This window comes from Aspergillus multicolor (assembly GCF_047715735.1).
Source record: "Aspergillus multicolor strain CBS 133.54 unplaced genomic scaffold BDW74scaffold_19, whole genome shotgun sequence".
In the NCBI taxonomy this organism is placed as follows: domain Eukaryota; kingdom Fungi; phylum Ascomycota; class Eurotiomycetes; order Eurotiales; family Aspergillaceae; genus Aspergillus; species Aspergillus multicolor.
In genome coordinates this window covers 432,345-445,917 of record NW_027395970.1, presented here as the reverse complement: position 1 = coordinate 445,917, position 13,573 = coordinate 432,345, and the positions used below count along the sequence as shown (strand labels likewise).

The window sequence follows — 13,573 nt, the reverse complement described above, 5'->3', positions numbered from 1 at the left end:
TCAGCAGCCTTGACGTGGTATTCAGAGCGCGGGAAGGCGTCATTAATGGCGTAGTTTGAGACTTGCGTCGCTTCATGTTGTTGTATTAGGTTTAGTCACTAGATCTTATATTTCGTCCCTGCAATGCGTCTATATTATGACTTCCAACCCCAGTATCAAACGCACATATCGAGCCAACATACTCGACGGGATCCATCTATCGTCAAACCGAGTAGACCTGAACACCCTGACCATGCAAGTCAAGCCAAAGAAAGACCATACAGTCGAAAGACAGAGTCAGAGCTTAAAAATCGGCAAACTCACTATCAACTTCCTCAAAGTAATCGAAGAATCCCTTGAACAACTTGACGCCCAGTCCGGGATCGCGACTTCCCGTGGTAGCACGAATACTGTGCATACTCAACTGCGGAATACCGACATCTATAGCCCTCATTCCAATCCGTGAGCTGGTCATGGGGCCAATTGTGCCGCCGCTCCGCGAGTCATTTCGGATCTGGAAGACCTGCAACTGCGAGTCGCACTTCTCAGCAACCCGCTTGATAAATCCGTAGCTGACGCTGTCGGTAGTCATGTGTCCGTTGGAGTCTGCAGAGACAGAGACGCCGACGTTGAGACGAGGCGCGTGGTTCTCGAGGTACACATTGAGGAAGTTGGGATTCACGGCGTGAATAACGTCTGAAGAGATGAGGAAGCTGTTTGCGACAGTTTGAGCGAGGAGGTCGGGCCCGTAGGATGTAGCAAAGGATTGGGTAATGCGCTCGATCACGCTGGACATGAAGTTGGAACGAGCACCTTGGCGAAGCAGACTGCCGATTTCTTCATCATCAAAATAGCCAACCATCTTGACAGAAGCAGGAGAGGTGTGGTCCGAGGTAGCCATGAGAGCTTCCTGGGCGGCGTAGCAACAGAGCTTGTCGTCAATGCGACCTGCGAAGATGAAGTCTTTGTCGATACCGCCAATGCGAGCGGGCTGACTATCGTAGAGCTCGAGTTCCCAGCTGAGGATGCTGCTGTAGTTGCTGATGCCGAGTTCCTTGGAGATGACTCTAACAAGCTTCGGGGGCTGGGTGGCAGCGAATGTACCCGGCTCGATACCTTCATTTGCCGCTGGTGTGGAGGACTGGAACAGGTCAGAGTTGTCAACTCCAATGATGGGTACCATCTGCGTCTCCTTGTTGAAGGGCCCTTGTGAGGGAGCACCGAAGTGTTCGGCCAGCGTCGGGATGCGTGCAATTGGCCAGTCCAGCTTGACTAGCTTGGACTCAACCTTGCCAATGCTCGCATTGCGGACGAGGACCTTTCCACCGATAGACAAATCGCGGTCCCACCATGTCTTTCCCAGGCCGCCGGCATACGGAGCAACTCCCAGCTGAACGTAGCCAGCCTTGTTGGGTAGTTTGGAAACGGGTTTGAGCTTCGCCGTGAGGGCATCGATGTGGCCAGCGATGATAGCAAGACCGTTACCACTCTTGTACTCCGACCCGACAGAGAAAGCAATCAGCGAGCTTCCATTGCGAGTAGTGTAGTATTTCCCTCCGCGCTGGAGCTGCGGCGTCCACAGTTCCCGCTCAGACAGGTACTTGTATCCCTTGCTTTCGAGTTGCTTAGAGAAGCCGTCAACAGCGTGGAAAATGGTGGGGTGGTTGGTCATGAAATCGCAGTAGGCCTGCGAATAATCTTCGGGGTTGATCGTGTCTTGAGTAGTGCTGGGGCGTGCGGTGGGTGCAGCGGGGGCAGCAGTAGGAGGCTGGTAATTGAGGTGGAGGGTCTCAGGCAGCTGGCCATACTGGCGATAAGCCAAATTGGGCTGGTGGTGAAATTCAGAGAAAGTCTTCTTGGCCATAGTGTGATAGAACTTGATAAGAGCCAGAAATAGTAATAGAGATACAGAGGGAGGAAAGGAAAGAAGAGGACAGCGATGTGCTCCGTAGAGGGAACAGAGTTGGAGAAGAGACGAAGGAAGATGCGGTCATGCGGAGAACTTGAGGAGTCAGCGCTTATCAGTGGCTGGGGCCTGGCGACAACAGCCCCCGAGATTGCAACACGGCGCACCACACAGACTACAGAACGTCTACCCCACAGGTTCTTCTTCTATTCTTTTCTATACGGATAATCTAACTTGATCCAACGTATGCATTCCAATTCACCTTACCTTCAATGCAGTTTTCCGTTATGGCGGGCCCAACCGCGGTCTCAATTTCCCTGCCATGTCGGACAATCGCCATCCTCACCGGCCCGAAATGCCCATTAAAAGGTACGGAGTAGTGATTTAGTCCGGGTTCATGAGCAAATAAGACAGTAGGTGGTGCATGCCCAATTTGAACATAAACCTCGCTCGGTTCTGTAACCAGCACACTAACAAAGACTCGATCCTGCGACACTTGTCCAGGTTCCAATCCGGGCTGTCCCATGTTTAGGTTGTTCCCTGTTGTACCATTGGTACTTCCGGAGCTACTCGGGTTGAGCCGATACCAATACACTATCTTGTCCGCGTAGGAGAGGGGGCGTTTAGGGGCGTATGAGGTCACCGCGTAGGGGCTCGACGCGCCTTCTCGGATCATCGCGCCTCGACGGCGATAGGCGTCGATGTAATGGGGTAGAAATTCACGCCAAGCGTCATGAGGACATCCCTTCACATACCATGACGCTCCATCCGGGATTCCTGAATCATAAATAGGCCCGATATAATGCGCTTCTCCGTAATCGTTCCAGGTGAGGATCTAGATAAAAACAAACCTTGTTAGCACTTTGTCGCAGAACGGTCATCAAACATACCTGAATCATGGAGGGTTGCAACTCAACCACTTGGCGCCAGCGATAATGCCACAAGTCATCGCCACGCCAGAGCCAGTTCTTATTCCATTGAGGAAGGTTGGTGTAGAACCACGGGGAGACAGCCATCATGTACGGTTTGCCAGAAAGTGCGTCAATCCACGCCCTGTCGCTTGATGTATCCTTCTCCTGTGCCCCAACTGGCCATGCATCCCAACTAAATGCACCATCAATTGTATGGTGAACATTGGGTAAGCCCGAGGGGGAAAGACTGGTCCAAGAGGGAACAAACAAACAGTCCGTGGCGTGTCTTATCAACGACCAGTCATCGGAGCTTCCAACACCTTCAAAGGTAGACACCAACGCCTTTCCTTTGTAGAGATACTGTGCAGGTCTGCTCTTGTACGTGTTGATTAAGGCGATAACTCGATCTTGCGGCCATGGGCCCCCGGATTCGTAGTCGAATGAGAGGAAGAGCGAGAAATCGCCTATCCTCTCCGCAGCATCATAGGCCGTTTGCAGGACACGATCCGTATAGTCGTCTTGAGGAGCGATGTTTAGGGCGAATCCATCTATATGGGCTTTCTGCGCTTCGATGATATCATGTTCCCACTCGGCGGGCGACATAGAGGCCGCAACTCCCACCTAGATTATCAATATTGCTGAAACTCCTTATACTTGGAGATGTTACCCACTATGAAATGAGCAAAGACACTCAATGGCTCTGGCGGAGCGATTGGCGGCTGCGGCACATATTGACCATAGGCACCCTGCGGGGGTTGGGCATAGGCTAATGGTGGAGCTAGAGATATTGATAGAAGTAAGTAAATAAGCATTATCTTATGCAAACATTCCAACGGGCAAAAGAGAATCGACTCATCAGGAGCTTCTTAAATAACCCTGAATCCGAGTCGTTTAGGCGCATGCGGTGCTCTATTAGGTAGGCAAAAAGCAACAGAACATCATGGAGATCTGTCCAGAATGGACGCCAGAATGCCTATTGACATAAAGAGCTGATAACAGTAGCTCTGCATTGCAGCATGAGCCATTCCAGCTTAGAGGGGGGGAAATGAGAGGATGGGCGATCGTAAGGGACGTTCACAGAAAGTGAAACCGTCCATAGCTAAGTGGGAGTGATAACGAGAACAAATATACTAACCTGGGCTATTTCCCTGGCTTTTATTGCCCGAGAATACATGCTCTAGTTTTTCTTTGGCATTGATGTGCCGCAGAAATCGATCCAAGCGCTTCATTCCGGTCACGCGGCGGGAGTATTCTATTGAGTATCTCTGGAATGAAGGGCAATAAGAACAGCTGTATATGTGCTTATCATGCACTTTTGTCCTTGTATTGTCCTATTCTTGAGGTAGCACAGTCGCTATCATGGGACGCCAGAAGATAAATAGGACACGGTTCATTCTTGGCACTAGGTAACTACATAAAAACTTCATCTCATCCTGTACTTTGTCCTAGTTACGCATATGCGTAGACAACGCCAAAGACAACCAGGCGAACAGCTGTAGAGCGCGAGTTAGTCATATTCGTTTCTGTAGTCATATTACTAGCAGCCCTGCGCACAAGGTCATAGCGTGCATGATACTATATATTGCTTACATGCTCCTGGCATGGAGCACTAAAGTAGGACCACTCGGATATCCTCGACCGCAGTAGGATCAGACACATACCAGCCCCTCATGCCAGCTTTTGCAGGTGGCGGGCAAGGACCATTTCCGCCGTTTTTCGGTGGTCAAACCCGGGCCCATGGAGAGCAGCATTTGCCATTTAGGCTGGAGCCGTGACTGCCGCGGACCCCGCGAGACAGGATCCCTATTGGCATCATCACCGAAACTCTTAGTAAAAGGAAATAGAATTTTCATCCGTTCACCCTGACGAGTATCCAGTCCCCTCGGTATCATTGCTCATTAGTAGTCTAGCGAGTTGGTAGAGTGGAGGAAGAGGAGGGCCGAAAGAGGAAAGGTGGAAATGGGGACGATCAGATAAGATAAAAATCAGACGGACGGGGAAACACGGTTCTGCCAGAGTCATGACACCACTTTCTGGCCAGAGTGGATTGCTGTTGGACTGAAAGTAGTCTCTCGAGCCCAGGCAGATAGTCTAGAAGGAGAGGTAATGCGTGATGCTGATCTCAAGATGACATGCCAACCCTAAAATATGGAGTGTGGGCAGTGACAGTCCCCGCGGTCAACCTCGCAAGTTACGGACTTATTTAGAGCTGCTCAGCTGTAAAAAGGATGAGCGACCCTAGTGGAGGTTTCAGTAACTTAGCCCTATTGCGGCGAATCAGCTGCGACCGTAATGCGCTCATCGTCCCACACCGAGACGACCTTTTGCTAGGTCCGAGGTCGGCGTATCTAATCTGATCATCTTTTCAATTCCCGAGTCCACTCATGCCGAGAGTGTGCTTCGCTATAGTAAAACCAGTTCTTCTCCCTCCCTCCTACCCGACACTGGCCGACTCTCCCCTCTCCCTTCCTTTCCACTCCAATTACTCATATATCACTCCCTTTTTGATGTGGAAGTCGTCGTACATACCCATTAATATATCCAGCAGACTTCTCTCCATTCACTACTCGCTTCTGCTGGGAGACGCACATCCGCTCCTCCGGCCGAAGCGGTAACCCACCACCGCTTGCCGTTCGCCTTCCCGTCCCACCATGTAGCTTCACAGCTGACCTCAGCTCAGAACTCATTGAGCAAAAACCCTAGATAATTTTTTTGACACCATGGCAGCCCAGCCAGCGCTCTGCATCGCGCCCTCTGCTGCTCCTTTGGCGCCCGCGCTGGTCGCCAAGCCCACTGTTTCGCCGTCACCCGGTCCCGGCACACCCGGTTCCGTCACCTCCAAGGAATGGGTGATTCCTCCCCGCCCCAAGCCAGGTCGCAAGCCGGCCACAGATACGCCCCCAACAAAGCGCAAGGCCCAAAATCGCGCTGCGCAGAGAGCTTTTCGAGAACGTCGAGCTGCCCGTGTCAATGAACTCGAAGACCAGATCAAGTGCATCGAAGACGAGCATGACATTCATGTTGCTACGTTCAAGGAACAAATCTCGAACCTAACCCGCGAGGTTGAACAATGTCGAACTGAAATGGGATGGTGGCGCGATCGGTGTCATAGTTTGGAGAAAGAGGTTTCGGTTGAGAGGGCCGCACGAGAGACGCTGGTGAAAGAGTTCCGCTCGTCTTTGCCGGATAAGAACACTTCCAGTACCGATGCGGTGCCTTTGCCGCCCCGCGCCCCAAAGAGAGCTCGCGTGGAGGTTGAAAAAAGCTCGCCGGTACACCACCAGCCCGACCTAGATGATGAAGTTCCATTGGGCTGCAACCGGTGTTCGACCCAGCATTGCCAGTGCATTGAAGATGCGTTCGGAATGCCCATTGAGATAAACCGCTTGCCAGAGCCGAAGATCAAGCCCGAGCCAGAGGAGATGGAAATCGACTTCACCACCCGGTTCGCCGCGTCTCACCATGAAGACGCTGTCAGCCCAGTCGCTTCCCCTCCGGTCGACCCCTGCGGATTCTGTCAGGATGGAACACCCTGCATCTGTGCCGAGATGGCCGCACAGGAAGAAGAACGGCGACGGAACAGTACCTTCGAGCACAACCGTTTAGCACCAATCCAGAACATCTCCCAATTCACACCCCCTCCTTCCGACAGCGATGTGCGCTCAGAGGTCACCCTGCCGCCCATCAGCCAGGCAACTGCAGCTAACCCCTGCGCCAACGGACCGGGAACGTGCTCCGCATGTGTCTCGGATCCTCGACGAACGCTGTTCTGCAAGACTCTAGCGGCTTCCCGCTCCGCTAGCGGCACTCCATCTGGATGCTGCGGCGGCAAGGGCCCAGATGGCGGATGCTGCCAGAGTCAGCCCCGCGTTCCGGCATCCCATCCTAATGTCGACCGCGCGGCCACACCACTCACACTCTCCTGCGCCGACGCATTCACGACACTCTCTCGACACCCGAACTTCTCCCGTGCTAGCGACGAACTCGCCTCTTGGCTGCCCAAGCTCCATACCCTCCCGAATCCCAGAGACGTCAGTCAGGCTACACCCGCCTCTCGAGCCGCAATGGAAGTCGAGGCAGCGAGTGTGATGGGCGTGCTTCGCTATTTCGACCGAAGATTTGCCGACAAATAGACGTCCGTACCATCCTGCGTTTGTTTCATCTTTCTTTTCGCTCTCTTTCTTTTGATTTATGATACCCAAACCTGACTCATTCACGTCTGAGTTTGTATTATACGACTCTTTAGTCCATGGACGAAGCCGGGACACGCCATTCTAGATTAACATGGATAGGCGCCTCTACACAAAAAACAATACACCTCTCTAGATAGGACCGGACATGATAAAAACTTATATCCCTGGAAAAGGGGAAACGACATGAATTGGGATTTCTCGCTCGGCTGGGCGAGCCCGGGTTGGATATGTTGTTACGCTACAGATGCATTTCGCATCATTCTGATTTGTTCGCCTGGGATGCTATACTGCTATGACTAGATGGGTGATTGACGGCGCGGCGTTCTGATATTTCTCTTTCCTACCCACCTCCCAAGATAACGTCGGCTTGGGTTGGTGGAATGTATTTGCCTGTCTACCTACCTGCTCAGCCTCGTTCCACTATCTACAGAACGCATCTGACATACACATTTAAAAAGATTGAATGAGGGAAGAAAAAAGAGTATTTACTGCCCATACCAGTCTCCAATTGACTTTCTATAAGCGTAATATTGCCTCGTTATGTGATAGTATTGTATTATGGCATATAAAATTGTAGGAGCAGAGAGGCGCTAATTCAGCAGCTGGTGAGTGTAAAGATCATAAACATAGGTCGAAGACAAATAAATCAGGAAGATATATATAGTCAAGCCAACGCCTATACTCCCCTTGTACAAGCTGCCTATGTATGATGTTGGGTATAGAGGGTATGGATAAGCCATCAAAACGTCAGTGGTATTACAGGAGACGAGGAATGAGAACATGAAGGATGGCCAGAGAGTGGAGAAAGTTAAGAGAAAAGGGTATATAGAGGTTTCGACAAAGAATTGCAACTGGGTAGAAATCAGAAACGACCGCCGCTGGGCATGGGACCATCCTCTGCACCACCGGCACCGCCTGTAAGGAGACCGAGACCTAGGTTTCCGGCAACACCCCACATGCCAATTCTCCAGCCCCGGTATAGACCATGCAAACCTTGACCCTGGCGCTTGCGGTGGGAAACGGGCTTGCCGAGGATCTCCTGGGCACGCTGAGCTTCTGGGGTGGGCTGGACGCCTTCTTCATAGACAATACTCCACATCGTGCCAATGACACCGCGATATGTTTGTGGTGTAGGCACGATAGTTTCGATTTCCGCGGCTTGTGCTGCTGCGTCCGATGCTGTGGAACGGGAACCAGCGGAGTTTTGGCGGATGCTTGGAGAGGTGAATGTAGTGATCTGCGCGCGGCGGAGAACGGTTTCAAGAGGAAAGCGGATAGCTAGCTCTATCCCGGAACCAATGAAGCTGAATAGGCTCCAGGACGAAGGGTGTAGGACCGGGTCGAGAGAGAGGTACGATTTGAGGAACAACGGGGTGCTAGCGGTGATCAAGTTGGGCAAGCCAGAGTGGAGGATGGTGATTGGGACTAGATGCGCGGGAATAGTGTAGTTGGGGGTTGGGAGCTGGCGGATGGCGCGGAGGAGGGAGCGAGGGCCGTGTGTGACGGGCGTTAGAATGAGGTATGTGCGGGCCGTGTCAATTGGAGATAAGAGCAGGGCCGACAGGGAAGAGGAGATGAACGAGAGGACCAGGGTGGCCATCGGAGAAGTCGAGGTGAGGATATCGCTCGCCATGGACGTGGTAATATCATCCTCCGGTAATCCCACGATGGCGGACAGAAGACTTCGAATAAATATGTTCAAAGTAGGGAGTAGTAAGGAATATATGAATGTTGCGTTGGTCGCCTTCCATGGCGAGGTAGGGCCGCTGGTGGTCCAGAGCTGAGAAAGTACCTCCATCAACGAGGAGGGGTTCTTGATGGCGAGCGCATGCCGTGAGGTGGACTTGGAGGACGGGGAAGACGCGATATAGCCGCTGCGGTCGGTAATACGATGCCGGGGCTTAGGGGTACGTCGAGCAGACGGGGATGAGACTGTAGGAGCTGCAGATGTGAAGTAGCTGCTCTCATCGTCGGAAGATAGGCCCTGTTAGAGCTAATCAGCAGGGCTCCGTTTACTACCCAATGAGGCACTTACCTCTTCTTCATCTTCGTCGGAGCCAATATCGTCGTAAGAATCAGTTCTACTATCCCTCTCTGATCTATACCGATCGCCCCTGGAAAATTGCCCTGCCGAGGAGTCATCGGGCACCACGTATGTCTGCAATATTGTCTTTGCGACGTCGAACGGCTGTGCCGTCAAGACCTGAGCATAACGCCGGACAGCGCTGTCCAAAGCATCTCGGACCCATCCAGAAACGGATGGCGAGCTCTCGAGGTAATCGGAATAATCAATATCGGGAAGTAGGTCGCGCGCGGAGCCTCCGAAGACCTGGGCAGACGAAGCATTGGGAGGCGAGGAGAACGCGGCGTCTTGGTTGAGGCCGATCGACGGAGGGACGTAGTAAGGACGGAGAGGGTTGGGTCCGTCGCGTGAGGACATGTTGGATGCCGAATATATTATTATTATCGTATGGCGCTTGATTGGTGAGGGGCAGCGGAGATGAGAAGAGGAGAAAAGGTGAAGTCGTGAAAAGTCCGAGAGTGCCGCCTTTCGCTCGGGATTTTTATTTCCCTGCTTCGTTGCTTTCTGCCTCTGACTCTTGCACCAAAGCAACGGCTCTGCCCGCCTCGCCTGTTGGGACTCCGCATTTCGTAGCCAACACTCGACTACCATATTCCTAGCCTCAATGGCATTCTGGAAAGACGCCAGCCTGAACTTGCTGCGTCATGCAGCCGCTGGAGAGCGCACCTGTCGCTCTCAGTCAGCGCGGTTCCTCAGCTATTCCTCTCGAGTCCCTCGCATGTCTTGCTCGAGTCGGATACCGGTAACTGCATGCAAGACAGCATTTCCCCGAAAGCAACCGGTTTGGAAGCAAGTTGACACACCGCGGAGCTTCTCCGCTACAACGGGCATGCAGCACGGCCATATCACACCCCCAAAACCCGGGGAGGAGTGAGTTGCAACATATCTTCCATACTGTAATTGCAGCAACGCTGATTGGCTAGGATCAACGTGTCTTTCATTGACAAGGACGGCGAGAAGTGGGACTTTCAGGTGTCGGAGGGCGACAACCTGTTAGACATTGCGCAAGCCAATGATCTGGAGATGGAAGGTTCGAGACTTTGTCGCATAGTCCTCCTAACGGATACTGACATACGAAACCTATAGGTGCCTGCGGTGGATCTTGCGCTTGCTCGACATGTCATGTTATAGTGGAGGACCCGGATATGTTCGATAAGATGGAGGAACCCTCAGATGACGAAAACGACATGCTTGATCTGGCGTTCGGCTTGACCGAGACATCGCGACTAGGGTGCCAGGTACTGATGAGCAAGGAGTTGGATGGAATGGTGGTGCGACTGCCGTCAATGACCCGGAATCTGCAGGCCAGCGATTTTCAGGCGAAGAAATGAATGAAATGACGGCCTTGGAGATATGTATTATATGGTGAAATATACAACGGTGTAACTTGAGTAGATGTAATATAATAGGGTATTCCCATCTCCATTCGATCATCTCAAAGGACATGAAGCCGGTCTAACAAACTGTACATAACTTTTGACCCATAACGCCGTGGATATGACCAATCCCATAATGAACACACCAAAACAGAGCCATTAAGCTTCCTCGATGTTGAGCGGCTTGCCCTTCTTCCCGTTGATCAATTCCAAGAACCCCTGCTTACTGACCTGGTTGACTGCCTTTTCTCGCTCACCAATTCCGACTGTGCCCTTCTTTCTCTCCTCTTTTGCGGCCTCTTCACCACGGACCTGCGCAGCGCGGACGGCATTGAACAGCTTCACCACACCGCGCTGGGCGATCTTGCGCAGCCGCTTCTCTTCTTCGGCCACCGCACCGGCCTGACCAGTGGAAATACCGCGAACATCACGAACGCGGCCTCGGTCCAGCTCCTCCTTCTTTTCAGCTCGTAGTTTAGCTCGTGCCGCATTGTCTAGCTTGTCTTCCGCAATTTGGGTCGTGGTTTGTGTGACGGTTTTGCTGCGCGACAGCACGGGGTCTGCACGGGCAGATGTCGGTAGTTTCGTCGCAAGAATCTTGGAGATGGAGGTGGAAAATGCAGTTGGGTCATTGCGTTTTGGGACCGCTCTCTTTCCTATGGCACCGGCTGGCGCAGAGTCGTCGGAATCGGCATCATCATCTGAATCGTCGTCCGCGTCGGAGTCGGCGTTGGACGCGGACTCCTCCTCGTCGCTTGGAGAATCTTCTTTGGGTTCTGGCCTCTTTGCTTCTTTGCGCTTCGGTTGCTTCGATTTCTTCGGGGCAACCTTGGCGACTTCGTCGTCAGAATCCGCAAGATCGACAGCCTGAAAGTCGGCGGGTTCGTCGTCGGCCTCGTCGGAGCTGCTGTGATATTCGCGCTGCTTTCTAAACTTCTTGTTTGGACGGCCCGTCTTGCCCTGAAACCCCTCAAGGACCTTTCTCTTCTTCTGACTTGTTGTAAGCGGCATCTTGGAAGTGAGCGGGTTCCAAGTCACCAAGTTGTGCTGTGAATTGTTTGGATGTTGAAGCCCTGACTTTTTTCTGTTGCGGGCGGAAAAAGCCCGCTGCTTCTGATTGGCTGCGGGGTTGAAGTTGGCCTCTTCGTTGTTCGCCTTCGCCTCCTCCTCACCATCTACACGTCTATCTTCTCAGGAAACTCGCCTTGAGAGATCCCTTTTGTTTACTGAATATATTATCATAAGAATCTGTCGCAATGGTCCTTCAGGATCTGGGGCGGCGAATCAACGCCGCCGTCAATGACTTGACTCGGTCTCCTAACCTGGACGAAAAGGTGCGCCCCGCCTACTCATATGACAGCTTGAAATGCTAATTGCCCGGGGAAAGGCTTTTGAAGAGATGGTCAAAGAGATTTGCGCCGCCCTTCTTTCCGCCGACGTCAACGTTCGCCTTGTCCAGTCGCTCCGCAAATCTATCAAAGCCAGCGTCAACTTCGCCTCCCTCCCGGCAGCCGTGAACAAGAAACGTGTTATCCAGAAGGCCGTTTTCGACGAGCTTGTGGCCCTCGTCAACCCACATGCAGAGCCCTTCCGTCCCAAGAAAGGGCGGTCGAATATCATTATGTTCGTCGGTTTGCAGGGTGCGGGTAAGACGACAACTTGTACCAAGCTTGCCCGACACTATCAGATGCGCGGATTCAAGACGGCTCTTGTCTGTGCAGACACCTTCCGAGCTGGTGCCTTTGATCAGCTGAAGCAGAATGCGACCAAGGCCAAAATCCCATACTATGGTAGTCTAACACAAACAGACCCCGCTGTCGTAGCAGCGGAGGGTGTGGCCAAGTTCAAAAAGGAGCGATTCGAGATTATTATTGTTGATACCAGTGGTCGTCACAAGCAGGAGGAGTCGCTGTTTACGGAGATGACGGAGATCCAGACAGCCGTAACGCCTGATCAGACTATCCTAGTTTTGGACGGTACCATCGGACAGGCTGCGGAGGTGCAATCGTCGGCGTTCAAAGCTACCGCGGACTTTGGAGCCATTATTATCACAAAGACCGATGGCCACGCGGCAGGTGGTGGTGCGATTTCTGCTGTCGCAGCTACACATACTCCTATTATTTTCCTCGGTACTGGTGAACACATGATGGATTTGGAGCGGTTTGAGCCCAAGGCTTTCATCCAGAAACTTCTCGGTATGGGCGACATGGCCGGATTAGTCGAGCATGTTCAGGCCGTCACAAAAGATTCTGCCGCCGCCAAAGAAACATATAAGCATATCGCCGAAGGTATCTACACTCTCCGCGACTTCCGCGAGAACATCACTTCAATCATGAAGATGGGTCCTTTATCAAAGCTGTCTGGCATGATTCCCGGTCTATCTAATCTCACCGCCGGTCTCGACGACGAAGACGGCTCCATGAAGCTGCGCCGCATGATTTATATCTTCGACAGCATGTCAGCTGTCGAGCTGGACGGAGACGGCAAGGTCTTCGACACACAGCCCAGCCGCATGGTTCGTATCGCCCACGGAAGTGGCACCTCAGTCCGCGAAGTAGAGGATTTGCTCTCACAGCACCGCATGATGGCCGGGATGGCGAAGCGCGTCGGTGGTCAGAAGAAACAGATGCAGCGCGCACAGAACATGCTTAAGGGTGGTAACAAGGACCAGCAGCTGGCTGCTATGCAAAAGCGTATGGCGTCCATGGGTGGTGCCGGGGGTATGGGAGGCATGCCTGGCATGGGTGACATGGCGAAGATGATGCAAATGCTGCAGGGTCAAGGTGGTGGTGGTGGCGGCGGCGGCGGTCTACCTGGATTTGGTGGGATGGACCTGCAGTCGATGATGAGCCAGATGAGTGGCTTGATGGGAGGCATGGGAGGTATGGGAGGAGGAGGTGGTGGAAGGGGACGGGGACGGTAGTCCCTAGCTCGTCTCCGCTAGTAGTGCCATGATTCTCATTTCTTCTGTACGTTGATTTTACGATCACAGTTTTTTCCGCATGGGAGGAGTTCGGCGCTTATATAGTCTGCTTCCATTGATGTCTTTCAAAATACCATTTCACACTAATATATCCATTCATCTATTTTATCCAAGCCAGATAACAAACGTAACGACTTTTAGA

The 13,573-nt window shown here is 52.5% G+C and overlaps 7 protein-coding genes across 7 annotated transcripts; 4 read left to right on the top strand and 3 right to left on the bottom strand.

The window, feature by feature from the left end:
- Positions 1–283: 283 nt before the first annotated feature.
- Positions 284–4,025, bottom strand: BDW74DRAFT_168998 (uncharacterized protein; the record flags this gene model as incomplete). The annotated part of the gene is made up of 5 exons (XM_073726923.1): positions 284–1,807; positions 2,148–2,720; positions 2,776–3,417; positions 3,468–3,562; positions 3,932–4,025. 5 exons carry the CDS (start codon positions 4,023–4,025, stop codon positions 284–286), a joined length of 2,928 nt encoding a protein of 975 aa, XP_073582220.1.
- Positions 4,026–5,267: 1,242 nt separating this feature from the next.
- On the top strand, positions 5,268–7,469 carry hapX (bZIP transcription factor HapX). Its single transcript, XM_073725013.1, has 2 exons — positions 5,268–5,427; positions 5,477–7,469. The coding sequence occupies exon 2, from the start codon at positions 5,517–5,519 to the stop codon at positions 6,927–6,929; it is 1,413 nt and encodes a 470-aa protein (XP_073582219.1). The 5' UTR covers positions 5,268–5,427; positions 5,477–5,516; the 3' UTR covers positions 6,930–7,469.
- On the top strand, positions 7,101–7,469 carry BDW74DRAFT_156484 (uncharacterized protein; the record flags this gene model as incomplete). The annotated part of the gene is made up of 1 exon (XM_073725012.1): positions 7,101–7,469. A coding segment is annotated over one exon (162 nt), but the record flags the coding sequence as incomplete, so codon positions are not given.
- Positions 7,470–7,519: 50 nt separating this feature from the next.
- On the bottom strand, positions 7,520–9,458 carry BDW74DRAFT_156483 (mitofusin complex protein UGO1). The gene is made up of 2 exons (XM_073725011.1): positions 9,025–9,458; positions 7,520–8,973 (listed from the first exon to the last, which is right to left on the bottom strand). Exons 1-2 carry the CDS (start codon positions 9,427–9,429, stop codon positions 7,852–7,854), a joined length of 1,527 nt encoding a protein of 508 aa, XP_073582217.1. The 5' UTR covers positions 9,430–9,458; the 3' UTR covers positions 7,520–7,851.
- A 113-nt stretch (positions 9,459–9,571) lies between these two features.
- BDW74DRAFT_156480 (ferredoxin family 2Fe-2S iron-sulfur cluster binding protein) lies at positions 9,572–10,457 on the top strand. The gene is made up of 3 exons (XM_073725010.1): positions 9,572–9,942; positions 9,996–10,102; positions 10,159–10,457. Exons 1-3 carry the CDS (start codon positions 9,677–9,679, stop codon positions 10,401–10,403), a joined length of 618 nt encoding a protein of 205 aa, XP_073582216.1. The 5' UTR covers positions 9,572–9,676; the 3' UTR covers positions 10,404–10,457.
- On the bottom strand, positions 10,458–11,496 carry BDW74DRAFT_156479 (rRNA-processing protein RRP15). Its single transcript, XM_073725009.1, has one exon. The coding sequence runs from the start codon at positions 11,457–11,459 to the stop codon at positions 10,608–10,610; it is 852 nt and encodes a 283-aa protein (XP_073582215.1). The 5' UTR covers positions 11,460–11,496; the 3' UTR covers positions 10,458–10,607.
- A 145-nt stretch (positions 11,497–11,641) lies between these two features.
- Positions 11,642–13,485, top strand: BDW74DRAFT_156478 (RNA-binding signal recognition particle subunit SRP54). Its single transcript, XM_073725008.1, has 2 exons — positions 11,642–11,782; positions 11,836–13,485. Exons 1-2 carry the CDS (start codon positions 11,705–11,707, stop codon positions 13,369–13,371), a joined length of 1,614 nt encoding a protein of 537 aa, XP_073582214.1. The 5' UTR covers positions 11,642–11,704; the 3' UTR covers positions 13,372–13,485.
- Positions 13,486–13,573: the final 88 nt, after the last annotated feature.

Bases quoted from the DNA above. Each gene is read 5' to 3' on its own strand.
- hapX (XM_073725013.1), top strand. From the start codon at position 5,517: ATGGCAGCCCAGCCAGCGCTCTGCATCGCGCCCTCTGCTGCTCCTTTG.
- BDW74DRAFT_156483 (XM_073725011.1), bottom strand. From the start codon at position 9,429: ATGTCCTCACGCGACGGACCCAACCCTCTCCGTCCTTACTACGTCCCT. The intron at 8,974-9,024 runs GTAAGTGCCTCA...TAGCTCTAACAG, and splicing joins CCGACGAAGATGAAGAAGAG to GGCCTATCTTCCGACGATGA.
- BDW74DRAFT_156480 (XM_073725010.1), top strand. From the start codon at position 9,677: ATGGCATTCTGGAAAGACGCCAGCCTGAACTTGCTGCGTCATGCAGCC. The intron at 9,943-9,995 runs GTGAGTTGCAAC...CTGATTGGCTAG, and splicing joins CCCCCAAAACCCGGGGAGGA to GATCAACGTGTCTTTCATTG. The intron at 10,103-10,158 runs GTTCGAGACTTT...CGAAACCTATAG, and splicing joins CAATGATCTGGAGATGGAAG to GTGCCTGCGGTGGATCTTGC.
- BDW74DRAFT_156479 (XM_073725009.1), bottom strand. From the start codon at position 11,459: ATGCCGCTTACAACAAGTCAGAAGAAGAGAAAGGTCCTTGAGGGGTTT.
- BDW74DRAFT_156478 (XM_073725008.1), top strand. From the start codon at position 11,705: ATGGTCCTTCAGGATCTGGGGCGGCGAATCAACGCCGCCGTCAATGAC. The intron at 11,783-11,835 runs GTGCGCCCCGCC...GCCCGGGGAAAG, and splicing joins CTCCTAACCTGGACGAAAAG to GCTTTTGAAGAGATGGTCAA.